Genomic DNA, 21,978 nt, shown 5'->3' with positions numbered 1-21,978 from the left:
TTAAAGATGGGCAGAAGCTCAAAGCCAAACATCGCACCAAGTAATGAACAGAGGATTTAAATGTTAAGAGCATTTCAGAGATGTGAGTCAGGTAATCAAACTCAATGAGAAGTGCTACCCTGTATCCCAGCAGCCGGCCTCGGACCCTCTGGGCTTTGTTCCAGCTCACTCTGATGGTGCTGTTCATCACGGCGGTTGAAACTCCAGTTGGCGCTTCCTCTGGCTCTGAGAGAAGCAGCGAGGCATGAACATAAGAAATCAGCACAGCAGCAATGTTATTTGCACAAACTCGCAGTTTATGACTGTGTGTGTGAATGTGTATTCATATCTTTGTGGGGACCAAAAGTTGGAAGTTTACTATACTTGTGGGGACCAACAGCCTTCATGGGGACCAAAATTCTGGTCCTCACAAGTCTGAAGGCATTTTTAAAACTAAAAAAGGTGGTTCTAGTGTCAGGGTTACAATTGGGTTATGGTTAGCTTTAGGGTAAGGAGCAAGGGAAAGCATTATGTCAGTTACATGTCCCCACAAGATATGAATACCCGACATGTATATGTGTGTGGGTGCACGGTTTTCTGTCAGAGACAAACTTCTGAATTTCTGCTGAATTCATTACACTAGTAAATACCCATTGCTGCAGTACTGACTTGTCTGTGATTGTCAGGATATTTCTAAGCAATACGGTGATGTCATAATATCAGCACGTGAACCTGAAATGATGAATAGTTTAACAGCATGTGTCTGTGAAGGTCCTCATTGATCCAGGTCATCGTAGTCTAAGGAGCTTGGAAAGAAAAGCGTCTGGACTTCTTTAAGTTGCTTGAAGACGTTTCACCTCTCATCCGAGAAGCTTCTTCAGTTCTAGGGTCAAATGGTGGAGAGTCCCAGATTTAAGCTCTGTGGGAGTAACCCACCGAGAGGGACAATGGACCCACTATTGATCCTCTACCTAATCACACGAGCCAAGGTGTGAAAACGGAAAACTTACTGAAGTCAGATGGCCCAGGATGGCACACCCTGGGCCATCTGACCTCAGGAAATCACATGATAGGGTGGGGCCAGGTTTCACAATGAGCTCACCTGAAACCCTGGCTGATTGTGACCCACATCCGTTTTCACACCTTGGCTCATGTGATTAGGTAGAGGATCAATAGGGGGTCCATTGTCCCTCTTTGGGGGGGACACTCCCATTGGGCCTAGATCTGGGACTCTCCACCATTTGACCCTAGAACTGAAGAAGCTTAGCCCGTTGGTAAGAACCTTTGGACGGTGTCATGTCACGGGTTGCTGATGATGATAAAACACTGAGCTTTCCAAAGACCAGTGAAGACCTCAGAGCTCGAGGTAACTGAGGGAAACCGTGACGACTGCTGTGAGGAATGACCTCGGCAGTCATCGCCTTTTTACCTCCTAACTAGCCTCTAACTGAACAGTTCTCTAAGCCTGTGAAAGAACGCATGTGCAACCTCCTAAACAGAAATAAGTCCGTTTGAGCTGAAACTCGTATTTCTCATCAAAATGACAACATTACAAAAGAGGCAATTATTGATTCACATGCCGAACATTCAGCGTGAGATATTAAACCCTCAGCTGCATCATTCCCATCATCCACTCATTGAGATTCTTGACTTTTGACCTAAAGACATTTTCCCAGCATGATCTAAGCACTGACAGGAAACTTCAGTCAGTGCTCTGAGTGATTAACAGGCTGCACAGCAGCAAAGCATTCATGTGTACAGCTGCCGGGCGCTCCAGCAAGAGATTTGACATTTTGGCAGAAAGAGCTGTGATGTGATGCTTCATGAAGCTGTTGCAGTGAGATTATTTATGACTGATGGCATTCATAAGCTGTAGGGATAAACATGGTTAACTCAGATCGTTTTAAGGTGATATTTTCAGAACTGGCTCCCTGTCATCAGTATTACTGACTTGTAGATATCATGTACTGTCTCTATATCTGTATATATGAGCTTTAGTTCCAGTCCTCTCAGTGGGTGCGCACAGACTTTAGCCCTGTAATGGTTCCCAGTTACACACAGTAACAGGCCCTCCCATTACAGCACTCGGCCACAGGGATGACGTACTGTCCTCTCCGGAGTGCCCGGTCCCCGGCTCTGGTTCCGGTCCTCCTCCGAGGGCATTGACAGATCGGACTTTGATCTCAAACGGCGTGTACGTTCCTGTGTTGTTCACTATGAACGGTGGAGACCTCACACGGCCGGAGTTCCAGTTTACATTTGACCTGTCGGCCTCCCTCCACAGCACCTCGTACTCGAAGTTCTGGCCGTTATGAAAACGCTTGTCTATCTCCTGCAAGAGAAAGTAAGAATATGAAGTGCCCGTGGACTTTTCATGAAACATATCAGAGGATGTTTACTCGAGCCCACTGCATACACACTGACGTACTCACATCCCACGTGACGATCATTGTCCCTGGTTCTGAGGAGTTACTGCGCACTCCTGTAGGGTTGATGGAGGGAACTAAAAGGGTGAAGGAAAATATCTCAGTTTAATAAACACACTTCAGTCATCCTGTATTGATCTTCTTTATTGATTTCCGTGACCACTGATCAACCATGTTTTATATTTCTTTGTGAAACTCTCAGACTGATAATGTAATTAATAGTAAATACATTTTCCGTCCCTCTAATGTCAGCCTGAGGCTGTGAGTCAGACTCCATGTTAAAACTTCACAGCAGAAACAAACTTGTATCCATGACAACTGTAAGGGTGGACGTTTACATCATCATCATTAGGGGTGTGGCCTCTTTGACTGACAGGTTATTGGAGTCCCTGGTCTGGATCTCTGGACCATGTTTGTGCTTTTTCAGTGTTTTGGAGCATTTTTTATGTAATTGTGACCAATAATGTGGCTGCTGTGATGTTATTTTACTAACAGACCATCCAAGAAGTCTGAGCTTCAGTTTTGGTGAGTGAAACTGTACGATCTTCTTTGGGTGAAATATACGTAACCAACAGGTATTAGTGAGGTGCCTCAAGCTAGGTAGTGTTAGCTGATAGCATAGCAGTTAATATGGTGACTTCTCCCTGCAGAAGAACAACACGGTGATGACCATAAACTGCTGTTCCAAAAACCGGTGGGTAATGCCACGCCTCATATTCAGCTCCTCACTGAAGTGTTTTCCAGCCTCTAAAACATGGATCCTATTACTTAAGGCTAGAGGCGGGCGGATCGATACCAATGCTGGTACTGGTATCGGATCGATACTATCATGATAGGATCAATTTTTATTTCTATCTTTTAGTTTAAGCACGTAGCCCAGTGAATTGTGTTAAATAAAGTATATACCTCAAACATGCACCTGTGATGTTCACGGTCACGTCTATTTTATTTATGTCCTATAGCAAACATAAATAAAAAAACCTCCCAATTTAAGATACACGAAAAGCTGAAGAGTGTGTTTTGTTGTGTCAACTTATTATTTTGGAAATTAAAAATCACAGTTGAAATCAGAATCTCATAAATCATGCTGCTCTTCCCTACATAAGCTGCCTTTAAGCTTTGGTATCAGTACTGGTATTGGCAGTACTGGCCCTGTATTTATTTGGTTTTGGATCTATACCAACATTTGCACAGCACAAGTCGAGGTATTGTTCTTTACCAGCAGGTGGCGTGCTGTGGTGATCTGAGGGGTTGCTGTGTCTGCTCCTGCCAACCTCATTGATGGCGATGACCCGGAATCGGTAGGTGGAGAATGGATGGAGGGTCAGCTCCACGTGGTTGAAGTCGCCTGGCACTTTCTTCAGTTCCTCCCACGTCCACTTCCTCTCCTCCGTGTGGTACTCCTCCCGAGCCTGTATGATGAACTCTGGAAGGAGTCAGACATGATCCAGTTCATCAGCTGTTTTTCAGCTGTAGGTTGGTTTTTCAAATAAATACGTTTTAAATAAAGTAGAATGAGCTAAAGATCAACATGGTTTGTTTCAGGAATGCCTAAGGTGTTCATCCATCCATCTATCTTCTTCTGCTTTATCCGGGGCCGGGTCACGGGGGCAGCAGCCTAAGCAGAGAAGCCCAGACCTCCCTCTCCCTAGCCACCTCCTCCAGCTTATCCGGGGGAACACCAAGGCTTTCCCAGGTTAACCGAGAGATATAATCTCTCCAGCGTGTCCTGGGTCTGCCCCAGGGCCTCCTCCGGGTGGGACATGCCCGGAACACCTCACCCAGGAGGCGCCCAGGAGGCATCCTTGTCAGATGCCCGAACCACTTCAGCTGGCTCCTTTCGATGTGGAGCACCAGCGGCTCTACTCTGAGCCCCTCCCGGATGGCTGAACTTCTCACCCTATCTCTAAGGGAGAGGCCAGCCACCCTTCATGGGAAGCTTATTTCCGCTGCTTGTATCCGCGATCTCGTTCTTTCGGTCACTACCCACAGCTCGTGGCCATAGGTGAGGGTAGGGGCGTAGATCGACCGGTAAATTGAGAGCTTCGCTTTTACACTCAGCTCCCTCTTCATCACGACGGACTGGTTCCAGTGCGAGCTGGTGGCCATCACCCGATGAAGCCAACAGAACCACATCATCCGCGAAAAGCAGAGATGAGATTCTGAGGCCACCGAAGTGAAAGCCCTCCGCCACTTGGCTGTGCCTAGAAATCCTGTCCATAAAAATGATGAACAGAATTGGTGACAAACGGCAGCCCTGGTGGAGCCCATCACCCACTGGGAATGAGTCCAACTTATTGCCGGCAATGCAGACCAAGCTCTTGCAACAGTTGTTGCAGGTTTGAATGGCCCGTAGCAATGGGCCAGGCACCCCATACTCCCGCAGCAGCTCCCACAGGACACCCCGAGGGACACGGTCGAATGCCTTCTCCAAGTCCACAAAACACATGTAGACTGGTTCGGCAAACTCCCATGCACCCTCAAGTATCCTTGAGAGGATAAAGAGCTGGTCCAGTGTTCCGCGACCAGGACAAAAACCGCATTGTTCCTCCTGTATCCGAGGTTCGACTAGCGGACGAACTCTCCTTTCCAGCACCCTGGCATAGACTTTCCCAGGGAGGCTGAGGAGTGTGATCCCCCTGTAGTTGGAACACACCCTCCGGTCCCCCTTCTTAAAGATGGGGACCACCACCCCGGTCTGCCAGTCCAGGGGTACTGCCCCTGATCTCCACGTAACATTGTAGAGGTGTGTCAACCAGGACAGCCCTACAATGAGCCAGAGCCTTCAGGAACTCAGGGCAGACCTCATCCACACCAGGGGCTCTGCCACCAAGGAGTTGTTTAACTGCCTCCCTGACCTCACCCCTGGAAATTGGCAGGTCATCCCCCTCATCCTCAGACTCTGCTTCCTCCTCGGAAGACGTGTCAGTGGGATTAAGGAGGTCCAGGAAGTATTCCTTCCACCACCCGACAATTTTCTCAGACAAAGTCAGCAGCGCTCCATGACAGGCACCAACTACCTTGCGGCTGCAGCTCAATGCAGCAGCTTCGGCAATGGAGATGCTGAACATGGTCCATTCGGACTCAATGTCCCCAGTCTCCCTCGGAATGCTGTTGAAGCTCTGCCGGAGGTGTGCGTTGAAGATCTCACGGACTGGGGCCTCTGCTAGTCGTTCCCAGCACACCCTCACTACGCATTTAGGTGCACCGGGTCTATCCAACGTCCTCCCTCGCCACCTGATCCATCTCACCACCAGGTGGTGGTCAGTTGACAGCTCAGCCCCTCTCTTCACCTGAGTGTCCAGAACATAAGGTCGCAGGTCTGGTGATACGATTACAAAATCGATCATCGACCTGCGGCCTAGAGCGTCCTGGTGCCACGTGCACTTATGGACACTCTTATGTTCGAACGAGGTGTTCGTTATGGCCAAACTGTGATTTGCACAGAAGTCCAATAACAAAACACCGCTCGGGTTCAGATCAGGGAGGCCTTTCCTCCCAATCACGCCCATCCAGGTCTCGCTGTCGTTACCCATGTTTTTCATAACTGATGAAGATGGAGTGTGATTGGTGGAGGTTGGTGGCCTGCTGCTTTTTCAGTCATCTCAGAAAAATCCAGAACATTTAATAAGGTTTAAGAGTCTCAGCAGGAAATGAAAATGTCCTCTTCAGCTGCTTCCACTATCAGCACATGACAACATATGTTTTGTTTGTGTGTGTGTGTGTGTTTGTGTTTGTGTGTGTGTGTGTGTGTGTGTGTGTGTGTGTGGTACCTGTGATGGGGCTGTTGTGGGAGAGTCCTGGGCTCCAGCTGAGAGTCACACTGACCCCCTCAGCATTAGACAGAGTCAGACCACTGGGAGGGTCCGGTTTTGCTGAGAGTACAACAGAAAACAATTAGAGCCACAGTCCACACACACACACACACACACACACACACACACACACACACACACACACACACACACCTATGACAGTGATGGAGCCCTGTGCAATCACGTTGTCCACTTTAGTGATGACCTCACAGGAATACTCTGTGCTGTCGTTTAATTGGACGTCTGTCACTTTCAGCGTGTTGTTCTTGAAGAAGGTGTACCTGCACACACACACGAGCACACGTGTAATTCTGTGTAACAACAACAGTACAAGTCATTTATTTCCTGTACCCTGACAGAGGCATGCAGACCTCCAGTTCAGAGCTGAGGAACTCGGATGTTTCTTGGATGAGCTGCTGTAATGTTCTCTCTCTGTGTTGAGAGTCATGAACATTTATCGACGATGCTGCATTTCAAAGCACTTTTACTCCATTTTGGTTGTTTTTCATTCACAGACATAAACTTTTGTGGTATTAATAGCTGTACAAGTGTGTTTGGCAACTCATTTCAGGGTCCAGCATCCATCATGCAGTCCATTCAGGTGCTTCCCATAAAGGATCGAGTCTTGTGATCAGACATATCTGACCTGTTCTGAAGGTCAATCCTCTGAAGAAGCAGCTGATGATATGACTCAGTTATTTATTTTTCCCAAATTAAGATGAAAACGAGTCACTGGGATTATTTAATTATTAGGAAATTTGTGTGTGTGTCATTTTGGGGATCACATAAATAAGTACATTCACCATGAAGGTCTTTAGATTTCTGCTCTCAGAAAGAGAAATTTCCAGCTCGGAAACCAGCCCTCTGTTCTTCCAGAGATTTCTTCCGTTTCCTCCCAAATAAAAGATCTTTAGGTTTTTTTCTTTCTTTTCCTTTTAGGACAGAAGCTGCAATATAAATGTGCTTTGTTGTGCACAGTATGTGTGTGTGTGTGTGTGTTTTTACTTGTCATCTACTGATGTCTCTTCTAGTTTCCGATTCGCTTTCTTCCAGACAACCTGGTAATCCCTCAGCCGAGGATCGGTGTCGACGTCACAGTCCAGGAAAGCGCTTTTTCCCTGGACAACGCGAACAGCCTGGGGGGGCGTCAGTATCTCACTTGGACCTGAAGGAACGCAGCAAACCCAGGACCGAGGAATTAGTGACATTTGTTAGTAACTTTTTCTGTAAACGCTTACAACAAAATGATTGCATCATAAATGGTTCATATCACAGTGACACAGTCACAGGTGCAAGCAGAGATTTTTATAAAGCGCAAATAGTTCCAGGCTCCATCAGAGAGAAGCAAGATTTATATGAAGCTTCACTTTTATGTGTGTGACTCACGGAAGACGTCCAGCTTGGCCGTGATGGAGATGTTGGTGTTTTGTACGGAGCAGATGTACTCGCCGCTGTCGTTGTGGCTGACGTCGGACAGCTTGAGGGTCCCGTTGGTCAGAATGGAGACACGAGGATACAGCAGAGGGTCCGACAGCAGAGCACCCGTGTCCTCCCGGTCCCTGCAGGCAACACACACACACACACACACACACACACACACACACACACACACACACACACACACAGAGCAAAGATATTGATCGTTACATATGCTGATCGGCTCTGTGTCTCAGACTTATTCTAACATAAGATTGCAGAATCAGGTCCCAGGAACTGGATCAATGGAAGTGTGTATCCTCACTGATTAGTGACTTGATAACAAACACAAAGGGATCAATAAATGATGAGAGAGGGGAAGAACATAATGTGAACTGCACAGTGGAAGCCAACACATCACATTTGTTTCCTAATGAAATTCGATCTTTTTTTTCAAGGATCTCTAGATACCCAGAAGAGTATTTCTAAGTTTTGGTGGTTAAATAACAAAAAAAAACCCTGATAGCTGTAAGTGTACATTTGTTTCCAGATGTCAGGGACTGAAAATCTAATCACACAACAGCTGGAGATAAAAATAAATGCAGACGACTGCTTTCAGTTCTTCAGACTTGAGAAATGGGTGTGGTCAGGTCATCAGAGACATGGTGCATTTTAAACAAAACCACATGAGGGCGCTGTTTCATTCAAAGTAAAGAGCAGGGGATGGCTCATTCATGACCAGTGTCTTTTCACTGTTAGCACAACTAGCCTGATAACGCTGCTGTACAAATGTGGGATGTGTATAGAAACTGCTGTAATTCTTAGACACTTAATTCACGTCAGGAACCACCAACTCAAACGGTTTGAATTAGTTTGATAGTTTGAATGCGCTCTTTGTTTTTGATCTTATCAATAAATAGGCTTTAATAAACTTTAAAATCACCTTTTTTATGTAATAAAATCTTATTGCACTGCAATTAAAACGCTAGAATTTCAGGACCACGGACAGCGCACACACTGATCTGCCTGTTTTTAGTTACCTGCACAAATCATCCAGCTGCATGCACTTTGACACACACACACACACACACACACACACACACACACACACACACACACACACACACACACACAAACACACACACGTATTTATATCCTTGTGGGGACATCTCATTGACATAATGCTTTCCCTAGCTGCTTACCCTAACCATTAAAAATGAATGCCTAACCCTGACCCTGACCCTAACCATAACTTAACTGTAACCCTGACACTAAAACCACATTTTGAGTCTCAAAAATGCCTTCATACTCGGGCTGTTTGTCCCCACAGGTATAGTAAACTACCAATTTTTGGTCCCCATGAAGATGTTAATACCCGTCCACACACAGACTCTACAGTCCTGCACCTGTTAGTTACTTAAGGTAGTTAATGCATGCGCACATCCTTATTTACATGCTTTACTGCTCACAGTTAGCAAACTTTGCCTCCTCTGTTAGTAAATGACTAAATGGCATAAATCATCTCTCTTGGCAGATTTTACATTGAAAAGAACTGACTGCAGAAAACAGCATAACTTTTTACAGTCACCTGTAAGACTAAGCACACCTCTGAGCACACTAGTTTGAAAGGGCCACCTCTCAAACTAGTGTGCTCCCTCCTCTGTCAAACCCTTAACTTTAGGATGCCATCTATATGCTGGATTTTCTTCTGGTTTAGTGTAGGCTGAGTATCATCGCTGATTTCTAGAATTGATTCCATTTCGATTCTCAAGGTCCCAAATCGATTTGATCCTCGATTCGATTCTATTCGATTGATTCGATTCGAATCGGGGAAATTTAGCCTCAGACAGTCAGAAATATTATAATTCTGATCACTCATCAGTACATATCCATATTTCTTGTCTATAAAAAGAAAGCTGACACTTGCGAGACTTTATCAAAGGTGTGAGCATCACAGCGAGGCCTTTGTGTCAAAGTAACTGAGGATAAAACACAGAAAAACATGAAGGAGATTTTTATAGATTTATATATTTATATTTATATAGATTTTTATTTATATATTTTATAAAAATATTCTGCAGTAGATCAAAAACGAAAGAAAACCATTAATCAACACATGAACATTACCTGATGCTGCTGAAGTGAAGCAGAGCAAAGTTACAGAGGTTTGATTACAGACACAGCTGAGAGTTTTGCAATTTTGTATAATTTTAAAGTTTACATTTGTTCAGTGTTGAACAGCAGAAATGAGGCTTTCTTTTCCGAAGTAAGTAAAAGGAAAAAAACAGCGTCCGACAGGCTGTAAACAACGGTAGGTGTGTAACAAGTAAGCGAATAACGCAGAAAAAAGATTTTTAGACGGGAAAGTGCAGAGAGAGAGAGAGAGAGAGAGAGAGAGAGAGAGAGCTCTGCATGAAGTGTGATTTTATTGTGGTGGAAGAAAAACAGCAAAACTAAGTGAATTCATGCCGATCTTTATGTGAACCGTAGTTTGGATCTTCTTTTGCTGCTGGTTGAGTCAATATTGTTTGGAGAGATAAAAACCTGCAGCTTCAGAATCAGCGAGCTGTCGGCTTTCAGCCCCGACCGCGTACATGCCAGCGCGTGAGAAAGGCGACAGCTCACTGATTCTGATGCGTCGGGTCGGCACTTTGTGTTTACATCTTTGTGCAGGACCCATGTCCCTGCTCTCATTTACTGCTTTAGCTGTTTGGTAGTTGTTGAAAATTTGGTTTAACCTGAGATTCTGGCGTTTCGGGCAAAATAAATTTATATTTAAAAATCGATTCAGGATTTTAATGACTAGATTTTACGTTATCAAAGCCAGAATCTATTTTAATCGATAAATCGATCATCAAAATCCAGCCGTAGTTAAGTGTTCTCTCCACAGGGCTGGTTAATCAAACTTTCTGATAAAATACTGCCCCCTAGTGGTGAAGGTTAAATTCTGCACAGTGTAGTTTCACTGAGGTGAAAAGGTTCAGCAGAGAGAATACAGAGAAGGTATTTTAGTTACACTGATGAGAATCCACACTGTGTGACACTCACCATGTGACGCGGGGTCGTGGCGAGCCAAAAGACTCACAGTGCAGTGCGACGTCTCGGCCCTTGGTGGCGTTGTAGATGAAGCCATCAGGGGACAGGATCTGAGGGGGGAGCTCTGAGGGAGAGACGCCGTCATTAACCAATCACAGGTGAGACAGAACAAAGAAGGATGTGGACCCAGCGGGAAACATACCGACAACGTAGAGGTAGGTGTTGAGGAGGATGGAGCCGTGGTCGTTTTTGGCTTCACACTGGTACACGGCCGTGTCGCCAATGTTCACGTCTTTCATTATGAGCGTTCCTGCGGTCGCTGTGCGGCGAGGTTCTTCATCTACGTCTACAGGGAGGGGGGAGAAGAGGCGAGGAGGCAACGTAGAGTTTGTCAAACAGAAACAGGCTGAATCTAAAGAAGTGTTTAACAGAGACGCTGAGGTCCACTGAGAGGAGCAGCAGCTGTCACCGGCTGTCACCTCCCTCCCTCTGCTACTCGTCCTCAGTTTCCCTCCCAGTGTGCTCATATTCCTTCCTTTTCTTCCTTTTATGTGGTGTTTAGTTTCTTTCCTCATTTTAATTTTTCTAAAAGCCCATCTTCATAAGTAACATGTAAACTCTGAACGTGCGAAACATCAAGAAGAAGGTTTGATACAGAAATGTGAACTCTTTGTCTCATTTCCATCGCCTGTTCTTTCTCTCCTGGTCTTCTGATTCAGTCATTTTTCCCTCTTCTGTGTTCTGATGATTTGTTTCTCTGTTTACTTCTCACTTCTCTCTCTCTCTTTTGGTGAGTCCATCTAATTCACGTTAAGCTTGAGAGGCTCTCGTCCACAGAAAGTCGACAGCCTGGAGCCAGGAAATGCTCGCTCTGCCCTGCCTTCAAATCTCTGTCTGTGGCCATCAAGCTTTAATAGAATCAACATCGAGTTACCCGAAGCAACGGTTCACTCTGCAAAGTGCTGATCATCAGAGTAATACAAGTCTGTTTGCCCCAATTGTTTAAAGGTAGTTTATCATGTGCACTATATAAGAAATCGATAACTCCTGAGTATCAATCACACACATCAGCTCCAGTTTCTCCCCAAAGAATCACAAACAGGTCCGTCAGAATCTTGCTGTACCTGTTAACAGCTGACCGTTGATCCTCCAGGTGATGCTGGGCCTCGGGATGCCGTCAGCCTGACAGTCCAGTCGGACTGTTTCCCCGGGAGTGTACATCAGGTTCTGAGGCTCCTTCATCCAGTAAGGAGCCGCTGGAAAACGAAGAAAAGCAGCATTTAAACCCTAAAATATAAACATTTGGCTCTAACTCTGAACAGGCTTCAGGACCTGTTGATGTTATTTAGTGAAGTGCTCCTTTAAAGTTGTGAACATGTTCTTTAGTAAAGACTCCTCACAAACACGTTAGAGTTCAAACTAACACAGAGGTCACGTCCTCGCGGTCAGCAGAGCATCGTGATCGTCTGTGCGCTCGGCTCAGCGGCCTACCTTCCACAGTGACCGTGAAGGAGCGCGTGATGAAGCCGTGGGTGTTGGAGGCTTTGCATTCGTACTCGCCGTCGTCCTCCAGGGAGACGTCGTCGAAGTGGAGCCAGCGGTCAAAGTTAATAACTTGGCCGGTTGTGTCTGCCAGGACACCATCCTTCTTCTTCCATTCCACCCTCGGTGTGGGTCTGCAGAGACATGGAAGAACAGGATGTGACTGTGAGAGAGAACCGATCATGGAAGCGAGGCGATGAACAGAAGATCGATCACAGGAGGAAATTAGAGCTGAATGCATGCAGATGATCTTGGTAATGATGTAACATCCTTTTTCATCATTAAGTCAAAATTATAATGAGAGTCCATTTGTTGCCGTAGACAGGAAGCAGGATGATTAGAAACTGGACAGATCAAATGATTTCATATGAAGAAAAAGGAGCAAGGCTGCACGAGGTCAACAGGCCTATTTCTGAAGAACAGAGAAAATATGAAACAGTAACTGGGTGAGTGTGGTTGTTGTTGTTGTTGTTGTTGTTGTTGTTGTTGTTGTTGTTGTTGTTGTTGTTGTTGTTGTTGTGTGTGGCTGTAGCAGAAAAGCACAGCTGAGTGTTGTGAGAGCAGCAACTGGGGATAAAGTGTGTTGAAAGAGTGAACCAGGTGGGTTTCACATGTAAACAAACTGAAGGTGGAAGCACACACACACACACACACACACACACACACACACGCACACGCGCACACACACACACACACACACACACACACACACACACGCACACACACACACACACACACGCACACGCGCACACACACACACACACGCGCACACACACGCACACACACACACACACACACGCGCACACACACACACACACACGCGCACACGCGCACACACACACACACGCGCGCACGCGCGCACACACACACACACACACACACACACACACACACACACACACGCACACGCACACGCACGCACACACACACACTGAGATGCTTACAGGCCTCTGGGTAAACATTCCAGGGTGACGCTGTTCCCCTTCAGGGCTGATATCTGGGAGTGGTTCCTGTGATGGAAGAACTCGGGTTTTCCTCCGAGAGCCACGCTGTTACCTGGAGGATGTGAAGAAATCAGGACAGAAACTGTGAAGCTTGATCATCACGATCATGCTGATTATTCCAACAATAAATGATGAAATGAAACAAACAGCCTACAGGGCAGGACTGTGATCTGGTCACTGAGCATACGTGTCATCATAGTGATACTCAGTGGAACAAACGCTGGTGTCTCAGTTGTGTAACAGTGTAGCTTGCATGACATCATTAACAATAGACACTGCAGGACAGTTTTATGCGTCCTCACTGTTCTGGCTGATGTTACCTCACACAGAGCGTGATCATGGTCCGCACACACACAGTGTGATGCTCTGACTCACTTTTTCTCTTATCTCTACATTTAACACTTTGCAGTTTGTGTGTGCGCTGCGTTGTGTGTGCGCTCACTCGGCCTGACAGAGAGGGAGACAGCAGTGGCAGGTAGAATAGTCCTGGCCTCTCTGTACTGGGCGTGGCAGATGTAGTCCTCTTTGCTGTCACTCCTCATGAGGTTCGCGAAGTACAGCTTCCCGTCCAGGCCGATCGTCACTCTCTCACTCCGAGTGATGTGCATCAAATCTGAGCCGGGACGGAGACAGTTTAATGTAGGCGGGAAATAAAGTTCAAAGCATGGAAACTGCAGTGGGAGGTGAAAATGTTTTTCATGTCAGTGTAAAATTAAATCGGTTAGTTTGCTCTTAAAATGCACAACAAGCACCTCGCTTTGTTGCACCGCAGCCTCAATAAGCTGATAACTTAAAAGTCAGAGAAGGTCAGTCATAGAAAAAAGGAGGCAGAGTGGACATAAAGAGTCTGTGTGTCACAGGGGCTGGCAGCTGATGGACGGGACAGGAAACAGATCGGCACACTCACTTATGTTCATCCAGTGGATGCTGGGAGGAGGCGAGCTTTTTGGAGGGTTGCAGGACAGGACCATACTCTGTCCCACGAGTCCTTGCGCACGCTCGACTTGTTGTTTCATGAGAACTGGCTGAGCTGAAACACAAAGTAGCACAATACAAATTCATACTTGTGCAGGTAACAATGAAGAAATAGTGACGCAAAATAAAAAAATACAAAGCAGGAAGAAGTTACAGTTCTGTGAAGTGTCTGTAAAGATACACTCCACAGTGGATTGGAGGAAAATAGACTTTAAATGCCTAAATGATATAAAAACAATGCCAGGGTTCATTTGTAATTAAGAGGACCTGAAACAATAGCTGCATATTTACAATCATGTGGACACAGAGTGACATCATCTGTCTTTTTGGGTCACATGATTAACTTGAATCTCATATTCTCAGGTTTCATCAGCCAGTTCCTTATTTTGCTCTGAAACATTGTTTAAAAGTTTTATTTGCTAAAAGCAGATTTCTGATGGTGCTTTGGGTAAATAAAATACCTCGATCACATGCTGCCTGTCCAAACTGACATTTAGTCATCAAAACCTTTACAAACGCTGGCTGAGCTGATTGTAAACATTGAAGTTTCCCAAATTAATTGAGAAGAATGGTTCTCTGGAAGTCACACAGCAATGTTCAATCAGTGTTGATAAACTGTGAGGTAGAAAAACAACAAATGATGGAAGTAAATCTCACAACAAAGCAGAGGAAATAAAATCTGAAAGAACTGAACTGCAATCAAAACCACGGCGGAGGTGAGAGGCAGAAAGAGCCAATACAGTATAATATTTCATCTGTGTGCACGCTGACCGCAGCCATCGGCTTCATCCTCCACACCCACCGTACATCCTCCCTACTGAGTGACGTCACAGCGCTGTCTCTGGGAAATGGTTGCCGTGGCAACTTGAGATGAGCGAGCAGAACAGGTGGCCCCGATCAACCTCACTGACTCACTGAAGTGTGTGTGTGATTTTATGATCATGTGACATCTGTGAATCAGCAGGTGTGAACCTCAGAGCACACTGACGGCCTTTGTGTGCCTACAGTAAGTTTGTGACTCACGCTCTACGTTGACTTTGACGGTTTGTGTCATGGCGGTCCCCAGACTGTTGGAGGCGTAGCAGCGGTATTCACCCTCTAACATATCCAGGGAAGAATTGTCGCCTCTCAGCGTTCCGGATCCTTCGGTCTCTGATCCGAACAACTCGCCATCTTTCAGCCAACGGAATCTATGAGCAGAGAGGAGACTGGCTGTCAGCACATCAACAGTTTGTCACAGAAACAAACCTGAAATTACACAATAAAGAAAACAGACAGTTGCTTCTATTTATTTGTGAGCTACTTTTAAGGATCTACATTTTCATTAGAAACCAGCACGTCTTTATCTTTGGATCAAAGCCTGAAACAGGTTCATGTAAAATTTTGATCTTTTTGATTGAGGCTGAAATACATAAATACAAAAATATGAGGAAGTGCAACATTTACAGCTGTTATTATTACTTTTAACAGTCTGTCCCCGAGAGAAGCAGTGAGAGGAGAGAGGGACGAGCTCGGGGGGGGAAACAGCTGAGAGATCATTTTGTTTTTGTTTTATTATGAGGACATTTATTGCCATGTCAGCACACACACACACACACACACACACACAGGTGTACGTACGTGGGTGTCGGGTTCCCAGTGGCCTCACAGGCCAGATTGAAGTCTTCTAGAGAAAACACTGTGTGTGATTTTGGCATCTCTGTCAGCACTGGAGGCTGAAATACTGAAGACACACACACACACACACACACACACACACACACACAGTAATGAAATTTGCAGAGTACAGGTAAAGTAGGGCGTACAGACAGAGACACATCTAGAAGGATTGACTGAAGCTCATCATTCTTAGTTCTGGCAGGTCCTCTAAAACCATGGTGGTTAACAGGAGCCACGATGGAGAGGGGAGACACTGGACATCAGGCAGTCAGGCTGGGCGAGTCCGCTCACCCACATCAGCCCCAGAAGCCTGCATTATGTCCTGGGTAAGTCTCATAAGATCAGGGATTAAGACTTTTTAGTCGGAGAGCTGAAATCAACTTCCTGTATAGGTTTGTTTGCCTATTTGTCTACAACTGCTTGAAGTTTGGATAAATAGTTAATATCAACTCTAATTCTATGACCATCATATAATGGAGTGAAGTGGGTGGTTTCAAAAATAAAAAAAGATCAACATCCTATAATAACAGCAAAAATTAAAAACTACAGTTTTTAATGGAATAGTCCGATATTTTCTGACATTGTATATTTTTTTCTTTTTTTTTTTTTTTCCGTATATTTCAATAAAATATTTTGTAGATAAACGAGTCTCAGGTCAGCTGATAAGCAGCTTCTGATCGTCCCTAGAAGCTAAAACACAGAGGAGACCTTTGTGATTGCTGCGCCCAAACTTTGGGCAACTTTATTCAAATTAGGATCCCTCCAACACTCAACATCTTCAAACCCGTCTGAACACACACTGTTACTCACCAGCTCTAAGTTATGACTGAGTTTTGTTCTTTGTGTGTGTTTGCTCTGCTTTTTTTTTTTTTTTACCATGTACAACACTTTGGTCAACCTGTGCTTGTGGAGAACTGTTCCTGAACATACTGAAAGAAAGGACTGAGTTCAGTTTGTGCTGAAAATAAAGCTGCTCATGACAAACATCTGCTCAGGTTCGTTGAAGCTGTACAAACTCTGTCATGTTCATTTCTATGTATGTTTGCACATTTCATTAAATTGCTGCACCTAATCCAAGAAATACAGAGAAATGAAAAGTGGTCCAAGACTTTTGCACAAGAACTATACAGAAATGCAATGAAATGACTAATGTGGCAGTTTCAGCCCTCAGGAAAAGTGCAGGTGAGCAGGTGTGAGACAGTCAGCAGACGTCCAGAGCAGGTTTCTACCAACGAAGCACCGCTCACGTCAGAGCTGCAGACACACATTTCTTCATTACAGCGACAAAGAAAATCACTTACTGTTGTCTTTTGTATCTGTGTCCACAGGAAGCAGTGAAAGGAGAGCAGAAACAGACACGTTTACAGACTGAACAAACACATGCTGGCACATTCTTCATGCTGTTCCCCGAGCAGGACCAGATCTGCTCATTAACATGATCTTTATTAACAGTGACAACATCTGAGGGATTTTATCTTCCTTCTTGGTTTTCTGACTCAGACACACTGGCGTCTCAGGTCACTTTACATCCATCTCCTTATTTTTCCTTCCCCCCCCCCCCCTCTCTCCACCTCCCCCATCGTTCTCCTCCTCCTATCCTTCTCTTCTTCCTCTCCTGCCACACCCAGAAAGAAGGTCGTTTACCGAAGGTCAGACTGAACCTGATTCCTCCTCTGACTCCCGCTTCTCCTCCCCTCCTCTAGGAGTGTGGATAAGCCTGCTGACCTTTGACCTTTACCCCCAGGACCAGAGGTTATTTTAACCTGATTGTTTGGATTTATATTTGTGCTGAGATGTGTTCGAAAGTTGCATATGTGACAGGAATAAACACAGCACCAGAGAAAATGAAGCTTTACTGAACTTTACTGTGCAGGAACCAAAGGATCCACCTTTAAATGCCCCGATCAGCACACGTTTCTGCTCAGTTCCATCAAAGGTTTTTCCTCAGATGCCTGAACAGCTTTGTGTTGGAGTCTGAGGTCTGTGGTGAAGTCGCGGTGGTCAGAATGAGCTTTGGTCCAGAGGTGCTCGAGGAGACAACCCTGAAGGAGAGTCTGTGGCTACTGCAGAGCTCGATGATCTCACAGACGACGTCTCCCTGTGCTTTCTTTTTCTCTCTTCCCATTCTTCTTTTCTGTCACCCCTCACTCCACAACCGATTGTTCTACAGGAAGTTTTTTCCTGTTAAAAAGGAGTTTTTCCTTCCCACTGTCACAATGTGCTGATCGTATGGGGAGGGGTTGATCTTCACAGGATACTGTGGGGTCTTTAGAGTCTAAAGTGTCACGGTTCTGGGCCATTCTGACCCAGCTTCTTCAGTTCTTTATATTTTGGTATGTTTCTATAGTGTTGATTATTATTCTAGATTAAGTGCAGCATCTTCTGCCTCCTCGTAAGTTGTTTTTGGTTTCCTGTGTCAGTGTGTTCTCGTCAGCTGTGATTTCTCCCAGGTGTCTTCCCCTCCTGTGCCTCATCCCTTGATTACTGCCGTGTGTATATTAGCCCTGTGTTACCTTTGTTCTTAGTTGGTCCGCTGTTTACCGGCAACCTGCTAATAAAGCGGTTACTTTGAGTTCTACTTCGCCTCACTGAAACCTGCATTTTGGGTCCTTCTCTCCTTGCCTGCCGGTACGCGAACATGACATAAAGTGTCTTGAAGTAACTGTTCTTGTGAGTTGGAGCGACATAAATAACCTGAACTGACGTCTCTGCGAACATTTCAACAAAACGCATCGAATGTTGAACGTTACATCTTGACAAAGGCTAAAGAAAAAAGAAATCTATAGTTCTGGTTCTTCTCCACAGCACTGCATCAGAGGCTCGTTTAGACTCCTCCCCTGATGCCTATGAAATAATTAAAGTTGGTGGCTACAGCAGAAATCTACTGACCTGATACTTAATTTCAAAGAGTAATGATATGATTAGAGAAGCCAAATGTGGAAATACTCCCTCATACTTTCCAGCCCTGTTAATTCCGAGGAAATGGTTTGGAAATATTTACTGGAAATGAAAAAACAAACACTTTCCAGTGTTTCCAGTGTGCGATGTGTGCAGTGGAGGAGTGATTACTCACAGCTTTCGGGGATGTGGATGGCTCCCTGAGCAAACGGAGGCGTGGAGGAGAGGAAGGACAGAGGGAGCAGGAGGAGGAGGACCAGCGGGAGGGCGGGGGAGCACATCCCCCTACAGCCCATCCACCGACTCTGTGACACACACATCTTTCAATGTCCCATCAAAAGTGATGCAAGACACCCACACACTCATCAACACATAAAGAAACACACACACACACCCACGCACACCAAGGCAGACACACTCCAGGGACCGCCCGGAGCTGAGGGAGAGCTGAGAGGAGTAAACAGCAGTAAGTTGGTGGGTGTGTTTGTTTCCTTTACAGTCCAACTGTGAGTGAGGCTCGCTCCTCGCTCCGTCAGCTCCACAAACGCTTCTTCAGGAGCTGCCTGTGGGGGGAGGGGGGGGGGGGTGACCCCGAGAACAAAGAGGGATAAGAGGGGAGGAGAAGAGGAAGGGAGGAGGGGAGGGGAAAGAAGCAAAGACATGGTTAATTTGACCAAACATAAATCAACAGAAGACAAATATTAATGAATTCCAGGGGGAAAGTTTGACCTAAAAAACACATCACATGAATCCACGGCACATCTGTGACGTCGGTAATAAATTCTAATATTTAAATTCACTTTGGGTTTGAATTTAGTGCAGAATCCACAAAAATCTGAGATAAAGAACAGACGATGGGCCGGGTCATCTCGATAAAGTCAAGATCAGATCAAAGCAGCAGGAAGCAGCTTCTCCACTAATGACATTACAAAGAGAGATTGAGTGTGTGTGTGTGTTTCTGCCACACTCGCCGCACTTCCATTCATCTCAACATCTCCTCCTTTGTCCCTGCCTGGTGACTGAACACTGACCCGTGACAGCAGGAGTGTCGGGGGGTGAAAGCAGACACAGATGGATCAGGCTTTGTTTCATCATCTCACTGCTACATGAAGAACCCTCAGCGCTACGAGTTTGGCCACATTCTTGTTTGTGCTCGAAGTCGGGGATTACGCTCTCCTCCTCTGTGAGCTGATCAGCTGAAACTAACAGCCAGTCTAAAAATAGCCGATTGTGCCACTTCAAAGCTGAAATCAGGCTGCGGCTCCGTGTATGGGAATACTTTGATCGAGCAAAAAATGAAAGAAACTGAGAGAGATCCCTCGAATGAACCAAACATCTGTGACAGGTTTTCATCCTGAAGCCCAAAACGGTGTTTCCTCCAAACCATTCATGCCTCCAAGGAAATGACCTGTGAATGCTCCTGATTTATTTGGTATCATGTGAGCTCCAGAGAAACAGAAGTTGCCAAAAAAGCTCATTATGCAGTTTTTGCATTTGCAGGAATAACTTTGTTTGTCTGCTAACAGGACAAGTCCCAAACAAGCATTTTGTAAAGCTTCGTAAGGCTTTCACCACCGGGGGCAGCATTTTATCTTTGGGTATGTTTTATATTTGTTCAGGAGGCTCCGCCTTTAACCAGGATTATTAATGCAAATAGGTTCTTATAACTTTCCTGATTCAATTTAACACTGAAGTACAGCCTGCACCTAAGCTGACTTAATATCCCTTTGACACAGTACAGGGATGCGTTCAATATAAAGTCAGTTGCCTCTTTAGATTCTTTTCACAACTTTATGTAATTTTTTAAAAGACAGGAAGTTAGAAAAAATAACTGTAAATAACAACCTGGAGTCATAAGAAGACAGTAAGACAGATAGTCCGAGAGTTCATGTCACTCCAACGCGCAGATGAAATGTCATTTTCACCAGAGAGCTGAATGATGAATACACAGAATCGAATCTAGAGCCAGTGTTGCTGTCAGTATCTAATTGCATTGATGGATGACATGTTGCAGATGAACAGGCCCTGAGTCTGGACGATTCTCCTCCCTCATTCACTCCCTCAGTGGACAATTATGGAAATACAACTTTTTATATCCTGACTTTTTGGCTGGTGTGATGGCGCAGCAGCTTAAAGATGCTCCGACTGCACCGACTCCACGCTGACACACCGGGGTGAGAAACAGACAGGGGGGGCAGAGGAGGTTACAGGAGGTGTCATAACTTATCAATCTGTGAGTGTAACCACCAGCAGTCCTCCGCCGAGGCCCGTCTCCAAGGCTTCTCTTTAAGCACACACATGGGGTGAGGGGCGAGGAGTGACAGCTGGCTAATGTAGACCCCCTCCAACATCTCATAATTACACAACCTGTCCCCAGCACACACACAAACACACACACACTGTCTTTCTGAGCGTCTCCACAAACACAGAGAGGACACACACATGTTCAGTTCCTATGACTGTCAGACTCTCATTCTCGTTTTTCATTGTTATCACTCATGATTACACACACACACACTCACATCTGCCCTGCGTCACGGTCACTTAAACACACACACACACACACACACACACACACAAACACACACCTGCTCCCGCCTGTCGGGCTGCTGCTGTTACCTGCCGGGCGTATTTTCAAAATACATCAGCCAAATGGCGCAGCGGGACAGAAGGTGTGTGTTTGTGTTTGTGTGTGTGTGTGTGTGTGTGTGTTTGTCATTTTGTCACTGATGGGGGGTGGGGGGGGGGGGGGTCTAATGATGTAACGAGCTCAGACAGAAAAATGAAACAGACGTAATAAATGACGGGTGAAGGAAACATCCCAGCATGCTCCACTTCCTTTAATAACAGCAGCCTCGTCCTCAGCATGGAGATTTAAAAAAATAGAAATCGATGATCATCCACAGAGACTTTCTTCATTTAAATATTCATGGAGCTCCTGCTGACTTAAGGAGGGGGCGGAGCTCGTTAATGAATCAAGTCTTAATCTAAAGGCTGATGGAGGGTCGCCTCCTTCACACTCTGAGTCTTTATTGAGGCTGCAGCTTAGAGCTGCTTGACCTCTGCTCACAGGAAGCTCGTTGAGTTGCTGTTGCCGGTGCACAATGACATTAAACGCACCGCGTTGTTCGCCTCTCACCGATTCTTTGTTATCCTGGAAATTTGACACATTATGACCACTCGAATTAAATCAGACGTTCAGCCGTGAGAGCTCAGGAAGTCCATTTA

General features: G+C 45.6%; 1 protein-coding gene across 1 annotated transcript in view; it reads right to left on the bottom strand.

Moving 5' to 3' along the window:
• LOC102777423 (neural cell adhesion molecule L1.1-like) overlaps window positions 1-21,978 on the bottom strand; it is a 45,035-nt gene that overhangs the window by 8,990 nt on the left and 14,067 nt on the right. The window contains exons 2-20 of the mRNA XM_087833355.1: window positions 18,926-19,313; window positions 17,154-17,168; window positions 15,814-15,916; window positions 15,217-15,383; window positions 14,126-14,248; window positions 13,661-13,831; window positions 13,159-13,270; window positions 12,164-12,348; window positions 11,797-11,928; window positions 10,875-11,018; window positions 10,685-10,796; window positions 7,607-7,779; window positions 7,226-7,385; window positions 6,374-6,501; window positions 6,179-6,280; window positions 3,625-3,831; window positions 2,412-2,482; window positions 2,086-2,311; window positions 119-225 (exon numbers count right to left, since the gene is read on the bottom strand). Of these exons, the coding sequence (XP_087689481.1) occupies window positions 119-225; window positions 2,086-2,311; window positions 2,412-2,482; window positions 3,625-3,831; window positions 6,179-6,280; window positions 6,374-6,501; window positions 7,226-7,385; window positions 7,607-7,779; window positions 10,685-10,796; window positions 10,875-11,018; window positions 11,797-11,928; window positions 12,164-12,348; window positions 13,159-13,270; window positions 13,661-13,831; window positions 14,126-14,248; window positions 15,217-15,383; window positions 15,814-15,916; window positions 17,154-17,168; window positions 18,926-19,070 (2,583 nt within the window). The 5' untranslated portion in view covers window positions 19,071-19,313. The remainder of the gene's footprint in view (window positions 1-118; window positions 226-2,085; window positions 2,312-2,411; window positions 2,483-3,624; window positions 3,832-6,178; window positions 6,281-6,373; window positions 6,502-7,225; window positions 7,386-7,606; window positions 7,780-10,684; window positions 10,797-10,874; window positions 11,019-11,796; window positions 11,929-12,163; window positions 12,349-13,158; window positions 13,271-13,660; window positions 13,832-14,125; window positions 14,249-15,216; window positions 15,384-15,813; window positions 15,917-17,153; window positions 17,169-18,925; window positions 19,314-21,978) is intronic.

Source organism: Neolamprologus brichardi, chromosome 20 (genome assembly GCF_056152115.1).
Source record: "Neolamprologus brichardi isolate AB-2024 chromosome 20, ASM5615211v1, whole genome shotgun sequence".
Classification (NCBI taxonomy): Eukaryota; Metazoa; Chordata; class Actinopteri; order Cichliformes; family Cichlidae; genus Neolamprologus; species Neolamprologus brichardi.
The sequence above is the reverse complement of the archived record's forward strand: the minus strand, read 5'-3'. Positions and strand labels throughout refer to the sequence as shown.